This window comes from Chiloscyllium plagiosum, unplaced genomic scaffold (genome assembly GCF_037043375.1).
Source record: "Chiloscyllium plagiosum isolate Xiang-an unplaced genomic scaffold, Cpla_swu_hap1 HiC_scaffold_2, whole genome shotgun sequence".
NCBI lineage: Eukaryota > Metazoa > Chordata > Chondrichthyes > Orectolobiformes > Hemiscylliidae > Chiloscyllium > Chiloscyllium plagiosum.
In genome coordinates, this window is record NW_028270140.1 from 25,979,511 (window position 1) to 25,995,681 (window position 16,171).

The 16,171-nt window shown below is 54.0% G+C and overlaps 1 protein-coding gene across 1 annotated transcript in view; it reads left to right on the forward strand.

Moving 5' to 3' along the window:
* The first annotated feature begins 8,069 nt into the window (after positions 1-8,069).
* haus6 (HAUS augmin-like complex, subunit 6) overlaps positions 8,070-16,171 on the forward strand; it is a 60,374-nt gene continuing 52,272 nt past the window's right edge. Inside the window, exons 1-2 of the mRNA XM_043717754.2 lie at positions 8,070-8,323; positions 14,038-14,133. Coding sequence (XP_043573689.1) covers positions 8,187-8,323; positions 14,038-14,133 — 233 coding nt within the window. The 5' untranslated portion in view covers positions 8,070-8,186. The remainder of the gene's footprint in view (positions 8,324-14,037; positions 14,134-16,171) is intronic.

The following is a 16,171-nucleotide window of genomic DNA, read 5'->3' on the forward strand; positions in this document are numbered from 1 at the left end:
ATTGCTAAGGTCAAGATTCTGAATCTGTTGTTATTTTCAATTTTTACAAGACTGATTGATTATGATCTAACTTGTAAGCCCTGGTCAAATCAAATAACATGTACTTCTTCTCTAAGTATCACTATAAACGTCAGGAAACTGGCTAAAGTTTGCAAAATTTGAACAACCATATTATTCCAAACGTGCTTTGATAACATGGGTTGGGATGTTGCCATGCTAGATGGTGACATAGATAGGATCACAGAAATTATGGATGATTATTATTTTCTGAAAAGTTTCATGCCCAAACCACAATTGAGATCCATCCAAATGAAAAACTGAATTACAAAGGTCTTATGAGTAAGAATGAAGAAAAGGAAAATACTAGTCAGTGTTGTGAACCAAGGCAAACTTGATGAATGAACAGTAAATTCAGATTGCAAAAGATGCTTATGGAGATGAGCTGCATACTTGTTTTGGGATACAGTGGGTTGGGGAACATCTGGTTGAAAAGAAAGGAAGACATATCTGAGGTGCTATTGTGGGAAGTTGCAAAATCAGAAACAGATGCAAAGTAGAAACTGAGAGAATGGAGTCCTCACAGGAAACTGGGTGTGAGCAAGTGCGGTCCATAAGATTTAGCAGCAAATGTAGGCCATTCAGCACATTGAATCTGTTTTACCATTCAATGAGATCATGGCTGATCTGGTAATCCTCAATTCCATTTTCTAGTCTTATCCCCATAACCTTGATGCCCTTACTGATTAAAAATCTGTCTGTTTTCAGCCTTGGATATATATAACCAGTCTTAACAGCCCTGTCTGGTTAGGAATTCCATAGATTCACCACCCTCTGAGAGAAGAAATTGTTCCTCCAACATAACTAGGCAACCCCTTTGAGATTATGCCCTCTAGTCCTACACTTTTCCACAAGGGGGAAGAAAACCTTTCTGCATCTACCTTGCCAAGCCCTCTAAAGTCACCTTTCAATTCTAAACTTCAAGTACAAGCTTGACCTGTTCAACCTCACCTAATAAGAAAATCCCTATGTACCCAGGATTGGCCCAATTAACCTACTCTAATGTCTTTCTTTACATGAGAAGATCAAAACTTCACTATGTTCTGGGTGTGGACTGATTAGTGCTTTGCATTATTTCAACAAGACCTCATTATTTTAATACTCTATTCCCTTTGAAATAAAGGCCAGAAGGTAACTATGAGTATCCGTGGGCTTATAATGAAGATTACTGGACAGCCCATCCCCAAAGAGAGAGAGAGAGAGAGAGCGCTTTCAAGGTAGGGAAGTGACAAAACTGGACTGTGTGAAGGTGGGAGAAGAATTGAAGAAGTTTTCCAATTCTGTTGCCAATACAAAGCTCCTTAGCCAGTACCTTCCAAATCCACCATCTCTACCATTTGTAAGGAGAGAGGCAGGAGACAAACGTGAATACTACCAGCAATAAATTCCTCTCACCATACAGTACATGATTTATAAACATTATTTCTTCTGTTACTGGGAGAAAAGTGTGATTACTTTACCTAACCATATATTTACAATCCAGACCAGCAGTTCATGAAGGTAGCTGTCCACTAGCTTCTCAAGGGCATCTCGGATGAACAATACATGTCACTCTTGTTGGGTGATTGCTGTATCCTGTCAAGTAACACAAAAGAAGTGCCAGAATTCCAAATTCTGAAGTAAAATGACAGTAAAGTTTCACATTGAAACTTTGTTCAATTTTTGTTTGTTCAATTTTTAATATACGACCCACACATACTGTACAGTTATCTATACAGTCATGCCCACTGAAAGCATAAGAAAGAGGATGAGGAAAACTCCACTAGGCCATTTAAGCCAGCTCTATAATTCAATCAGATCATAGCATATCATCTATTTAAGCATAATAAAACATGGAGCGCATGCTATGAGAGGTTTATTGGACTGTCTTTTATTTAAAATGGCTGCCAAAAGGTTGCATAATCTTTGCTTGTACAACTCAGAGTATCCCAAGTTCTTGGAAATGTCTTAATTGAGTAATTCTGGATAGGTCTCTTCCTCTGGAATGAACATGCTTAGAAACTAAAAACAGAAATTACTGGAAAAGCTCAGCAGATCTGGTAACATCTGTGCAGAGAACTCAGAGTTAACGTTTTGGGTCCAGTGACCCTTCCGTGGAACACAGGTTATAGTTTATTCCAACATCAAGTGGTATATGCAACCTCAGGCAATTACATATGCACTAATCCAGAAACATCATGCATATGATTCCAGACAGTATGGCCTCACATAGAATTTGTGTGCAGTCATATGCAAATACCACACCGCATGCTTTTAAAACTGGGTTCAGCAGAAGCAATGAGGACATGAGATGAGAGGAGGGAGAGCATCAGTATGAAGGGTTTAGGGATTCAGGAGGAGGAATGGGGGAGGGGGTTTTCAGGGGGAGGCAGGAAATCCGTGGAATGAGAATGGGAAGAGTGATGATGGGGATAAATGCCCTGACCCCTTTTCTCCCCAACCTGGTTTCAACCCCATTCCTGCCCTCCCCTCCCAGATCCCAGGCTGCATTTCCCAAAACCATTTAAATGCACACGCACAAATTAAAGTGGCGTATGGCACGTATTCACTGGTGTCCACAAACACAGCCATCATTATTATGTCAGATTAGTCAGTTTCACATCATTCCAGCTCTATTAGTCACCTCCACTGTAGAGCCATTGGAATTTTTCTGACCTTCCTTGCCATATTTAACAGTAATGTAATAGTCCCTTAATGTAAGTGTCTCTCTCATTCTTTCTTCTCCACTTCAACCTGTCAAGACAGGTAATTGCATTACGGTATTTGAAATCTCAAGCACATACCTAAGGTGTAAAATGTATGGGACTTACCATAGGGTTGGAGTATTCAAATATGTGACTGGTTACACCAATAAACCTGATTTCACTATTTTAGCTTGTCCATTTGACTGTTTATTTTATGCAGGGGCTAAACTTCAACTAGCAATCAATGGAGAATTTCTGAGGAATGGTTTGAACAAATATGCATGTCTCATCTTCTATTTTAAAGTCTTGTTGATTGAATTTAGAAATGTCCTTGTACTTTAGCTAAACTTTAAATGTTCATAAAACCTAAGTGCAAAATTCTTTGTTTCCTCATTGGTTTAATAACTAACATTCTTGATCTTATATTTGTAATCTGTAGAACTATTAACTAATAATTCAAATGACATCATGATGGAACTTTTGTTTATTGAACAAACATGTTTATTTTGAGATGAATTCAGAGGCCACATTTGACCTTTGCCTGCAGTCAGTCAGCATTCTTTGCACGTTATACAGCTAAGCTTCCCTGACAATAACTATGGCAACTGGTAAAAAACCAAGATAAATGCCAAGGCAGCAAGAGATAATCACCAACAACACTCAGCTCTCCTAAACTGAAGCCAACTGATCTTCAAAGCTCTCTGCCCCAAAGGTGCCAACTATCCCTATTTGAAGAAAAGCTGTGCAAGAATAATTCCTTAGCATTTCAAAATGATTCAGCTATTTAATCTCCATAATCATTTACAGCAAAAACCTTGAAGCAATAATTTCAAGGTGGATATTAAGTTAGTTACAACATGCCTTCCTCTTCTAAAAATTAATTAGGATTAGACTTTGTATTTTGTACAACACAAGTTGAATACAGCAAAGGATCAGGCCATTTGGCCCACCAGGCCTGCATTGATACCAAATCCTTACTTAGATTCACTACCTATTGCCTGTCTATCCCTCTGTTTCTGTGTCTATCAAGGTATGCCTTAAACATTGCTAAAGCACCTGCTTCCACAACATTCACTGGCAGTGCCTTCCAGGCACCTACCACCCTTTGTGTGAAAATGTTTCCCTGCAATTCTGCCCTAACCTTTTCCCTCTCATCTTGAATCTGTGTCCACTTGTAGTTGACCTTTCCACCCTGGGAAAAAGTCTCTGATTATAATTTTAGACCTCTATCAAGTCACCCCTCAGCTTCTTTCTTTCCAGTGAAAACAATCTTGAGTTTATGCAACCTCTGCTCATAACTAAAACCTTCCAGACCAGGCAACATTCTGGTAAACCTTCTCTGCACCCTCACCAAAACATCCACATCCTTCTGGTAGTGTGGCAACCAGAATTGCATGTAATATTCCAAATGTGGCCTAACTAAAATTTTGTACAGCTGTAACATAACTTGCCAACTTTTATACTTGATTCTATGGCCAATGAAGGCAAGCATGCTATATGCCTTCTTGACCACCTTATCAACATGTTTTGCCATTTTCACGGATCTGTGGCCCTGTACAGTCAGTACCCTCTGTATGTCAATGCAGAGGTTCTGCCATTTATTGTACAATTCGCACCTGAATTTGATCTTCCAAAATGTATCACTTCGCATTTATCTGGATTAAACTCCACCTGCCATTTCTCTGCCCAAATCTGTAATCTATCTATATCCCACTGTATCCTTTGACAATCCTCTATAGTATCCGCAACTCTGCCAATTTTGCTGTCATCTACAAACTTACTTATTAAATCACTGACATTTTCCTTCAGATCATTTATATACATTACAACAACAAAGGTCCCAGCACTGATTCCTATGAAATATCACTAGTTTCAGCTCTCTATTCCGAAAAGCTCTCATCCACTGCTATTCTCTATCTTCTGTGACCAAGCTAGTTTTGTAACCATCTAGCCGACTCACCCCAGATCCCATGAGACTATCTTCTGTACCAGCCTGCCATGAAATACTTTATCAAATGCTTTACTAAAGTCCATGTAGACAACATCCATCATCAATCATTCTTGTCACCTCCTCAAAAAAGTCAATAAGTTTGGTGAGACATGATCAGCATCAGACAGTGTCAGAGACAGTCACTCAGGTATAGTCATTTACTTTAAATGTCACTCAGAGGCATTCATTTTCAGCAGCAGTTTCATTGAGTCAGTTTCAGTCACAGTCACTCAGCAACAGTCAGTTTCAGACACAGTCACTCAGCAACGGTCAGTTTCAGTAACAGTTATTTTGAAAGACATTCACTCAGAGATTCAGAGACAATCACTTTTGATACACATAGTTTCAGAGACAGTCAGTCAGCCAATCAGTTTCTGTAACAGTCACTCAGATACACTCAATTTCAGAGGTAGTATGAGAGGCAATCACTCTGACAGGTGCGGAGACTGTACGTTTCACTGGCAGCCATTTTCATTGACAACCATTTAGATACAGTTTCAGAGATGGTCAGAGACATAAACTGAAACTTTGAAGTCCCCTTGCCACATTCTAGATCAGTCCTGTCCTCTTCCACTGGCTAGCCAATCAGACCAACTGAGATTTTGTAGTCTCTCTTTACCGAAATCAGGCTTGTGTGAAACCTGCAATTGGCCAGTGAGTGGATGTAGGGTTATGATTGGCAGCAGTGCTGAGTGGAGATGTTTATGATTATAATAAATAAAACAAAGATCTGAGGATGCTGCAAATCTGAAACAAAAACAGAAAATGCTGCAGAAATATCGAGAGACAGATCAGCAGATCTGGCATCATCTGTGGACTGAAAATAGAGTTAATGTTTTAAGTCTTGTGTCTTTTCTTCAGAACTGATAGCTGGGAAAAGGTGGTATACATTCTGAATTTAGGGGGTGAGTGAGGAAAGAGGAGTGAGCAGATAGCACAGATGGAGCTTGAGAGAGAATGACGGTTAGGGAGTGAAAGGTATGGAGGATGGTATGCCAAAGAGAGAGAAAAACCTGATAATGTGGCCCATAAATATGTCAAAATGGATTGGTTGTGCTGCAAGAAGCCCATGGCACAATAGGACCTGGAGTGTGGAAAATAAAGGACATGGAAGGACGTGTTCAGACCTTAAAATTATTGAACTCGATATTGAATCCTGAAGACTGCAGGGTCCCCAAGTGGACATGAGATGCTGTTCTTCCAGCTTGTGCAGAGCCTCATTGGAGTACTGCAGCAGACCTAAGAGAAATGTTGGTAGGAACGCGGTGGTGTGTTGAAGTGGCAGTCAACTGGAAGCTCGGTTACGTTTTGGAAGGCCAGAATGTAGACTTTCTCCAAAGCTGTCACCCAGTTTTGTCTCCTGGTGACACCACATTGTGAGCAGTAAGTGCAGTAAACTAGATTCAGAAAATTTCAGGTAAATTGCTTTTTAAAATTTATTCACAGGATGAGGGCATTGCTGGATAGGCTAGCATTTATTGCCAATCCCTAATTACCACATTGCTGTGGATCTGGAGTCACATGTATTCCAGACCAAGTAAGGATGGCAGTTTTCTTCCCTGAAGGGCATGCTTTAGCTGGAAAGCGTGTCTGGCGCTTTGGATAGTGAGGAGGGATAATATAACCAGGCGGGTGTTACACCTTCTGGGATTATATCTGGAACTATTGGGGTTTGGGGGTGGGTGGGTGTTAGCAACGGAGAAGGAGTGGACCAGGATATCCTGGATGGAATGGTCCCTGTAGAGTTCTGAGAAGGGAGGGCTGAGGAATATGTGCCTGGTGGTTGCATGCTCTGGTGAAAAAAGTCCATGTTGATTCTGTGTGGTTGAAGGGTCCTGAGGCAGAATATGAGGCATTCTTCCTCCAGGTATCGGATGGATAGAATCTGGCGGTGGAGGAGGCTATAGACTTGCAAATGGGACTAGCTTAGGTTAGGATAACTGGTCAGCATGAGAGACTTGGACCAAAGGGTCTGTTTCTATGCTGTACATCTCTATGATTCTATGAATTGGCCTCCTATCTCCCCAGTGTAAGGGAGACCACATTGAGATTTTCCTGCACATCCAGACACCTCATCTGTTGTGTCTGTTGCTTTTGAAGTGGTCTCCTCTACATTGGGGAGACAGGATGCCAACTTGCCGAACATTTCAGGGAACATTCCTTGGATACGCACCAAACAACCCCACTATCCTGTGACTGACCACTTCAATCCCCCTCCCATTCTGGTGGACATATCAGATAATGATCCTTTGGATGTGGAGGATGGTAGGTGAGGACTAGGGAAACTCTATCGCTTTTTTGGGAGGGAAGAGGAGGGGCTAAGGGCTAACATGTGGGAGATGGGTCAGACACATCTGAGAACCCTGTCAGCCTTGGTAGTGGAGAATCCTCAGTTGAGGAAATGGACATTTCTGAGGGACCATTGAAGAAGGTGACATTATCAGAACAGATTCGATGGAGTTGGAGAAACTGGGAGAATGGAACATAAAGGAAGTAGGGTGTGAGGATGTTTGTCAAGGTAGGAAAAAGTTGGTTTGTAATGGATATTAGTGGCCAGCCTATCCCTAGAATGGAAACAGAGGCGTGGAGGAAGGGAAGAGTCAGGGATGGACCGGGTGACAGTAAGAATAGGTAGAACTTGAATTTAATAAATAAAATTAAAAATTCAAATCCAGGTGAGAGAAGGAAAACCCAAGAGCAAGTGGACCATGTTAGGATTGGCTGTGTAGGAGACAGATTTGAATATTGTGCTATAATTTGGAGGTACTGGTGTTGAATCAACCACCTGATGAAGGAGCAGCGCTCAAAAGCTAGTGCATCCAAATCAACCTGTTGGACTGTAACCTAATGTTATGTGATTTTCAAATGGGTTATCATTGACGAAGTGGATCAGAAGGGGAGTACTGATTGGCTCAGCACGAGATAGGTCGTGATATGCAAAACGGGAATAGAGGCGGATTCGTAATTGGCTGAGCCGGAACTGGGTAATGATTGGCTGAGTGGAGGAGAAGCCAGGATGTGAATGGCTAAATATCGGAGTTTAGTTACGATTGGGCAAGTGACCAGAGTGGGTGTTATGATCGGGTAAACAAGAGGATGGTGTTGATTGGATATCCGTTGTGGATACGGGATTGTGATTGGCTAAATGGTAGAAGGCTTAGTTGCGATTGGCGAAGTGCTTCGGAGTCGTTGTTATGACTGGCTGAGCTATGAATGGTGATTAGCTCAGCGGGTGTAGGAGCGGGGTTGTGATTGGTGGATGGTATGGGGTGGGTGGGAAGGTAGAGGGTTTGTGTTCGTGCGCCGTCGGCGGAAAACGGTTGAAACGATGGAAGCGGGAAAGTGTGAATATTAAACAGAGCGAATAAGGGAGAGTGTGTGTTAGTGAGATAGAGAAACACAGGGGCAGTGTTACACAGAGCCGGGTCACGGCCGGAGAGCGGGTCCGAGGAGCCATGGCCGCCTCAGGGCCCGGTATCTGGCGGAAGGAGCGACTGTGGAGCGGGTTGTTGGCGCTGGGCTTCAGCCCGTCCGGGGATGAGGGCCGCCCGGGGGCACGCGGCGCCGGGGGAAAGCGTGTCGTGTTCAGCCGGTGAGAGACCCCGGGGCACAGCCTAGGCCTGTGGGCGGAAACGATTCCAGCTTCCAACCGCCTAACCCCCCCCCCCACCCGCACACATCACCCCACACATCACCCCCACCTCCCCCCACCCGCCCGCACACATCCCCCCCCCCCCCACCCGCCCGCACACATCCCCCCCCCCACCCGCCCGCACACATCCCCCCCCCCACCCGCCCGCACACATCCCCCCCCACCCGCCCGCACACATCCCCCCCCCACCCGCCCGCACACATCCCCCCCCCCCACCCGCCCGCACACATCCCCCCCCCCCCACCCGCACACATCACCCCACACATCACCCCCACCTCCCCCCACCCGCCCGCACACATCCCCCCCCCACCCACCCGCACACATCACCCCGCACACATCAACCCACACATCACCCCCCCACCCGCCCGCACACATCCCCCCCCCCCACCCGCCCGCACACATCCCCCCCCCCCCACCCGCACACATCACCCCACACATCACCCCCACCCCCCGCACACATCCCCCGCCCGCCCGCACACATCTCCCCTCCCCCCACCCGCCCGCACACATCTCACCCCCCCCCACCCGCCCGCACACATCTCCCCCCCCCCCCACCCGCCCGCACACATCCCCCCCCCACCCGCCCGCACACATCCCCCCACCCCCCACCCGCCCGCACACATCCCCCCCCCACCCGCCCGCACACATCCCCCCCCCACCCGCCCGCACACATCCCCCCCCCCACCCGCCCGCACACATCCCCCCACCCCCCACCCGCCCGCACACATCCCCCCCCCACCAGCCCGCACACATCTCCCCCCCCCCCACCCGCCCGCACACATCTCCCCCCCCCCCCACCCGCCCGCACACATCCCCCCACCCCCCACCCGCCCGCACACATCCCCACCCCCCACCCGCCCGCACACATCCCCCCCCCCACCCGCCCGCACACATCCCCACCCCCCACCCGCCCGCACACATCCCCCCCCACCTCCCCGCACACGTTCCCCCCCACCCGCTCGCACACGATCCCCCCCCCCGCCCGCACACATCCCCCCCCCCACCCGCCCGCACACATCCCCACCCCCCACCCGCCCGCACACATCCCCCCCCACCTCCCCGCACACGTTCCCCCCCACCCGCTCGCACACGATCCCCCCCCGCCCGCACACATCCCCCCCCCACCCGCCCGCACACATCCCCCCCCCACCCGCCCGCACGCATCCCCCCCACCCACCTGCCCGCACGCATCCCCCCCCCGCACACATCCCCCCCCCCCACCCGCCCGCACACATCCCCCCCCCCGCCCGCACACATCCCCCCCCCCCGCCCGCACACATCCCCCCCCCCCGCCCGCACACATCCCCCCCCCGCCCGCACACATCCCCCCCCCCCGCCCGCACACATCCCCCCCCCCCGCCCGCACACATCCCCCCCCCCCGCCCGCACACATCCCCCCCCCCCCGCCCGCACACATCCCCCCCCCCCGCCCGCACACATCCCCCCCCCCCGCCCGCACACATCCCCCCCCCCCGCCCGCACACATCCCCCCCCCCCGCCCGCACACATCCCCCCCCCCCGCCCGCACACATCCCCCCCCCCCGCCCGCACACATCCCCCCCCGCCCGCACACATCCCCCCCCGCCCGCACACATCCCCATCCCCCCCCCGCCCGCACACATCCCCATCCCCCCCCCGCCCGCACACATCCCCATCCCCCCCCCGCCCGCACACATCCCCATCCCCCACCCGCCCGCACACATCCCCATCCCCCACCTCCCCGCACACGTTCCCCCCCCACCTCCCCGCACACGTTCCCCCCCCACCTCCCCGCACACGTTCCCCCCCCACCTCCCCGCACACGTTCCCCCCCCACCTCCCCGCACACGTTCCCCCCCCACCTCCCCGCACACGTTCCCCCCCCCACCTCCCCGCACACGTTCCCCCCCCCACCTCCCCGCACACGTTCCCCCCCCCACCTCCCCGCACACGTTCCCCCCCCCACCTCCCCGCACACGTTCCCCCCCCCACCTCCCCGCACACGTTCCCCCCCCCCACCTCCCCGCACACGTTCCCCCCCCCACCTCCCCGCACACGTTCCCCCCCCCACCTCCCCGCACACGTTCCCCCCCCCACCTCCCCGCACACGTTCCCCCCCCACCTCCCCGCACACGTTCCCCCCCCACCTCCCCGCACACGTTCCCCCCCCACCTCCCCGCACACGTTCCCCCCCCACCTCCCCGCACACGTTCCCCCCCCACCTCCCCGCACACGTTCCCCCCCCACCTCCCCGCACACGTTCCCCCCCCACCTCCCCGCACACGTTCCCCCCCCACCTCCCCGCACACGTTCCCCCCCCACCTCCCCGCACACGTTCCCCCCCCCACCTCCCCGCACACGTTCCCCCCCCACCTCCCCGCACACGTTCCCCCCCCACCTCCCCGCACACGTTCCCCCCCCACCTCCCCGCACACGTTCCCCCCCCACCTCCCCGCACACGTTCCCCCCCCACCTCCCCGCACACGTTCCCCCCCCACCTCCCCGCACACGTTCCCCCCCCACCTCCCCGCACACGTTCCCCCCCCACCTCCCCGCACACGTTCCCCCCCCACCTCCCCGCACACGTTCCCCCCCCACCTCCCCGCACACGTTCCCCCCCCACCTCCCCGCACACGTTCCCCCCCCACCTCCCCGCACACGTTCCCCCCCCCACCTCCCCGCACACGTTCCCCCCCCACCTCCCCGCACACGTTCCCCCCCCACCTCCCCGCACACGTTCCCCCCCCACCTCCCCGCACACGTTCCCCCCCCACCCGCTCGCACACGTTCCCCCCCCCCCGCCCGCACACATCCCCCCCGCCCGCCCGCACACATCCCCCCCACCACCCACCCGTCTACCCCCGCCTCCCCACCGTCTCCCCTACCCGCCCAACTAACCCCGCCGTCTCCGCCCGCCTCCCCCCGCCCGCCCGCCCCGCCGCCTCCCCCCCCCCCCGCCGCCTCCTCCCCCCCCCGCCGCCTCCTCCCCCCCCCGCCGCCTCCTCCCCCCCCCCCGCCGCCTCCTCCCCCCCCCGCCGCCTCCTCCCCCCCCCCGCCGCCTCCTCCCCCCCCCGCCGCCTCCTCCCCCCCCGCCGCCTCCTCCCCCCCCGCCGCCTCCTCCCCCCCGCCGCCTCCTCCCCCCCCGCCGCCTCCTCCCCCCCCCGCCGCCTCCTCCCCCCCCGCCGCCTCCTCCCCCCCCCCGCCGCCTCCTCCCCCCCCGCCGCCGCCTCCCCCCCCCGCCGCCGCCTCCCCCCCCGCCGCCTCCTCCCCCCCCCCGCCTCCCCCCCCGCCTCCCCCTCCCCCGCCTCCCCCTCCCCCCCCGCCTCCTCCCCTCCCCCCCCCGCCTCCTCCCTCCCCCCGCCTCCTCCTCCCCCCGCCTCCTCCTCCCCCCGCCTCCTCCTCCCCCCCGCCTCCTCCTCCCCCTCCTCCTCCTCCCCCCGCCTCCTCCTCCCCCCCGCCTCCTCCTCCCCCCCGCCTCCTCCTCCCCCCCGCCTCCTCCTCCCCCCCGCCTCCTCCTCCCCCCGCCTCCTCCTCCCCCCGCCTCCTCCTCCCCCCCGCCTCCTCCTCCCCCGCCTCCTCCTCCCCCCCGCCTCCTCCTCCCCCCGCCTCCTCCCCCCCTCCTCCTCCCCCGCCTCCTCCTCCCCCCCGCCTCCTCCTCCCCCCGCCTCCTCCTCCCCCCGCCTCCTCCTCCCCCCGCCTCCTCCTCCCCCCGCCTCCTCCTCCCCCCGCCTCCTCCTCCCCCCGCCTCCTCCTCCCCCCGCCTCCTCCTCCCCCCGCCTCCTCCTCCCCCCGCCTCCTCCTCCCCCCGCCTCCTCCTCCCCCCGCCTCCTCCTCCCCCCGCCTCCTCCTCCCCCCGCCTCCTCCTCCCCCCCGCCTCCTCCTCCCCCCCGCCTCCTCCTCCCCCCGCCTCCTCCTCCCCCCGCCTCCTCCTCCCCCCGCCTCCTCCTCCCCCCGCCTCCTCCTCCCCCCGCCTCCTCCTCCCCCCGCCTCCTCCTCCCCCCCGCCTCCTCCTCCCCCGCCTCCTCCTCCCCCCGCCTCCTCCTCCCCCCGCCTCCTCCTCCCCCCCGCCTCCTCCTCCCCCCGCCTCCTCCTCCCCCCGCCTCCTCCTCCCCCCGCCTCCTCCTCCCCCCGCCGTCTCTCTCCCCCCCCCCCGCGTCTCTCCCCCCCCCCCGCCGTCTCTCCCCCCCCCCCGCCGTCTCTCCCCCCCCCCCGCCGTCTCTCCCCCCCCCCCGCCGTCTCTCCCCCCCCCCCGCCGTCTCTCCCCCCCCCCCCCCCGCCGTCTCTCCCCCCCCCCCGCCGTCTCTCCCCCCCCCCCGCCGTCTCTCCCCCCCCCCCCGCCGTCTCTCCCCCCCCCCCCGCCGTCTCTCTCCCCCCCCCCCCCCCGCCGTCTCTCTCCCCCCCCCCCCGCCGTCTCTCCCCCCCCCCCCCCGCCGTCTCTCCCCCCCCCCCCCGCCGTCTCTCCCCCCCCCCCCGCCGTCTCTCCCCCCCCCCGCCGTCTCTCCCCCCCCCCCCCCGCCGTCTCTCTCCCCCCCCCCCCCCCCCGCCGTCTCTCCCCCCCCCCCCCCGCCGTCTCTCCCCCCCCCCCCGCCGTCTCTCTCCCCCCCCCCCCCCGCCGTCTCTCCCCCCCCCCCCCGCCGTCTCTCCCCCCCCCCCCCCGCCGTCTCTCCCCCCCCCCCCGCCGTCTCTCCCCCCCCCCCCGCCGTCTCTCCCCCCCCCCCCGCCGTCTCTCCCCCCCCCCCCCGCCGTCTCTCCCCCCCCCCCCCCGCCGTCTCTCCCCCCGCCCCCCCCCCCCGCCGTCTCTCCCCCCCCCCCCGCCGTCTCTCTCCCCCCCCCCCCGCCGTCTCTCCCCCCCCCCCCGCCGTCTCTCCCCCCCCCCCCCGCCGTCTCTCCCCCCCCCCCCCGCCGTCTCTCCCCCCCCCCCGCCGTCTCTCCCCCCCCCCCGCCGTCTCTCCCCCCCCCCCGCCGTCTCTCCCCCCCCCCGCCGTCTCTCCCCCCCCCCGCCGTCTCTCCCCCCCCCCGCCGTCTCTCCCCCCCCCCCCCGCCGTCTCTCCTCCCCCCCCCCCGCCGTCTCTCCCCCCCCCGATCTTGTCAATCATGACCTCCTGTTGATGAAACCATGCTGACTTTGCCCTATCATTCCATACACCTCCAAGTATTCAGAAATATCTTCCTTCTCAGTGAGTTCCCATTGTCTTCCCAATGACTGAGGTCAGGCTAATCGGCCTGTAATTTTCTGTCTTTTGCCTCGCTCCCTTCTTAAACAGGGGTTACATTAGTGATTTTCCAGTCCTCTGGGACTCTCGTTAACTGCAGTGATTTCTGAAAGATCGCTGCTATTTCTTAACCTATTTCCTTAAAAACTCTGGGGTACAGTCCATCTGGTCCAGGTGATATATCCAGCTTCAAACCTTTCAGTTTTCCTAACAACTTCTCCTTGGTGATGATTACCATATTCACCCCTGCCATACGACACTCTTGAATTTTTGGGATATTATTCATGTCTTCCACTGTGAAGACTGAAGCAAAATACTTATTCAGTTCCTCAACCATTTCTTTGTTCCTCATTACTACTTTTCCAGTGTCATTGTCCAACAGCCCAATGTCCACTTTTGCTCCTCTTTTGCCGTTTAGATATCTAAAGAAACTCTTACAATCTTCTGGTTATTTTCAAACAGGGATATGTTTGACAAACCAAACATGGAAGCATTTCAAGTTGTCATGCATTTCTTGTTCTTACAATTGGACCAAAATCGGGCCAACTCTCTCTTCAGGTAAGCTGGATATTTTATTGTTACTGTGATACCAACTGACTGAAACTTTCTGTTCTCTTAGGTTTGTTTAGCTCACTTTTTACGTTGACGATAAGTATGATAAGGGCAATTCAATCATTATCATTGACATGGGCAGCTAGTTATAGTGACTGTCAAAAGCAAAATGTAAGACGTTCATGTTGCAAGCTAATGAAGATTTTCCATCAGCCAGACAGTTGTCATGCCAGTGTTGATAAGAGTTGCACATAGGGATTCTCTGAAAACCCCATCATTATAGGTTTTAAAAGAATTGAACAAGAGTTTTAAGATTCTGCATGGTAATTCCTATACACCTCGAGCTCTCCCAAAGTATCAATTTAAATCTATGGATTCTGATAATGTGTGTGGTTACTCAGGAAAAGCTCATTCCTGAAGTCCTTTTAAACTGATTACAATCTTTGCACACCTCCCTCAGAATTCTTTTATCCCCTCTATTCCTAGGAACTCAACTGATATGAAAATGCAGAGCTGAAAATGTGTTACTGGAAAAGCGCAGCCTGAAGAAGGGCTCATGCCCGAAACGTTGATTCTCCTGCTCCTTGGATGCTGCCTGACCTGCTGTGCATTTTCAGCTCTGATCTCCAGCATCTGCAGTCCTCACTTTCTCCTAGAAGATTTTAACCTGCTGTGAAAATGCAGTCATGGTTTGCCTTTCCCTAGTAATTCTACCCTATAAGTTATTTGTCAGATTTAGAAACAATTCTATGTTTTTACTGGAGTCCTGACAGGAATTTCTTAACATGGGAAAATACCTGGCAAGACAATGATTGTGATTTTCAATCTTGGAAAATCTGGACTATTGTTTTCGTGTCTTCTGAGGTATTAACTTAGTGTACAGTTCTTGCAAATTAATAACTGGAGGATTTTGAGTAACTTTTCCCAAAGGCTAGTTTTGGATATCTGACAAATTATGCTGGGTAGTTAGCTGCAGAAGGATACAGCACTTAAGAATCAAATTACTGTGCTTTCCTAAAGCTCACATTTTTTGAGTTCAGCTAAGAGCTTGGTGGCCTTGCTGTTTTTACTTCAGTTTCAAACTATGCAACAAATTTATATTAGATGTGACGTGGAGGTGTTGGACTGGGATAGACAAAGTTAGAAGTAGCATGATAGGAGCAGTGCTGTAGAACATTGTGATTTCAAATAAACCTGTTGTGCTATGTCCTGGTGTTGTGACTTCTGTCTCTATTAGATGTGGCTGGGCTCCTGAGATTTGATCAGAGGGATATGCCAAATTTGAGGTTACAGTTGAACAAAATTGTGCTTCTCATGGCCTACAAAGTCTTATGGATTCCCAGATAAGATACTGTACCTGTTGAAAATCTGCCCACATTTAGAATTGTAGTTATGCCATGCAATGAGTGAGTGCTGCATGTGGAAATGGTATGACATTGTCTTCAAAAGGTTCATTCACTGATCGTTGAACGGACAGGTGCATCTGTGATAGGTAAATTGGTGAAAATATGCCTAATAGCTTTTTTCTCCTCTTGGTGGTTCTCTCCCTATCTGCTTTAAGCCCAGACTGGTAGTGCTTGATCAATGGTGGTGCTGATATAGAGCTCTGTGATGGTTTGTGTGACCTTGTCCTACTGCTTTTTCCAGTTTATGTTCAATGTGGAGAAGTACTAATGTCCTCCCTCAGCAGATACATTACTTGTTAATTAACAGGTTACCATGCCCATGTTTAACCTAATGGTTGAGGACTCCGAGGTCAACTCCCTCATGACTCTGTAATACTATGTTACCCTTTCCACTGAGTCTGTGCTGTCAGTTGGTTAGGACATATCCAAGGATGGTCTGGGACATTCGTTATAATGTATAATTTCGGTGAGAATGACTATCGGGCTCTTGCTTGACTAAGGGTTATGCCTGAAATATTGACTCTCCTCCTTCTTGGATGCTGCCTGACCTGCTGTGCTTTTCCAGTGCCAGACGTTTCGACTCTGATCTCCAGCATCTTCAGTCCTCATTTTCTCCTAGTTTGCAGAGTAGTTCTCCC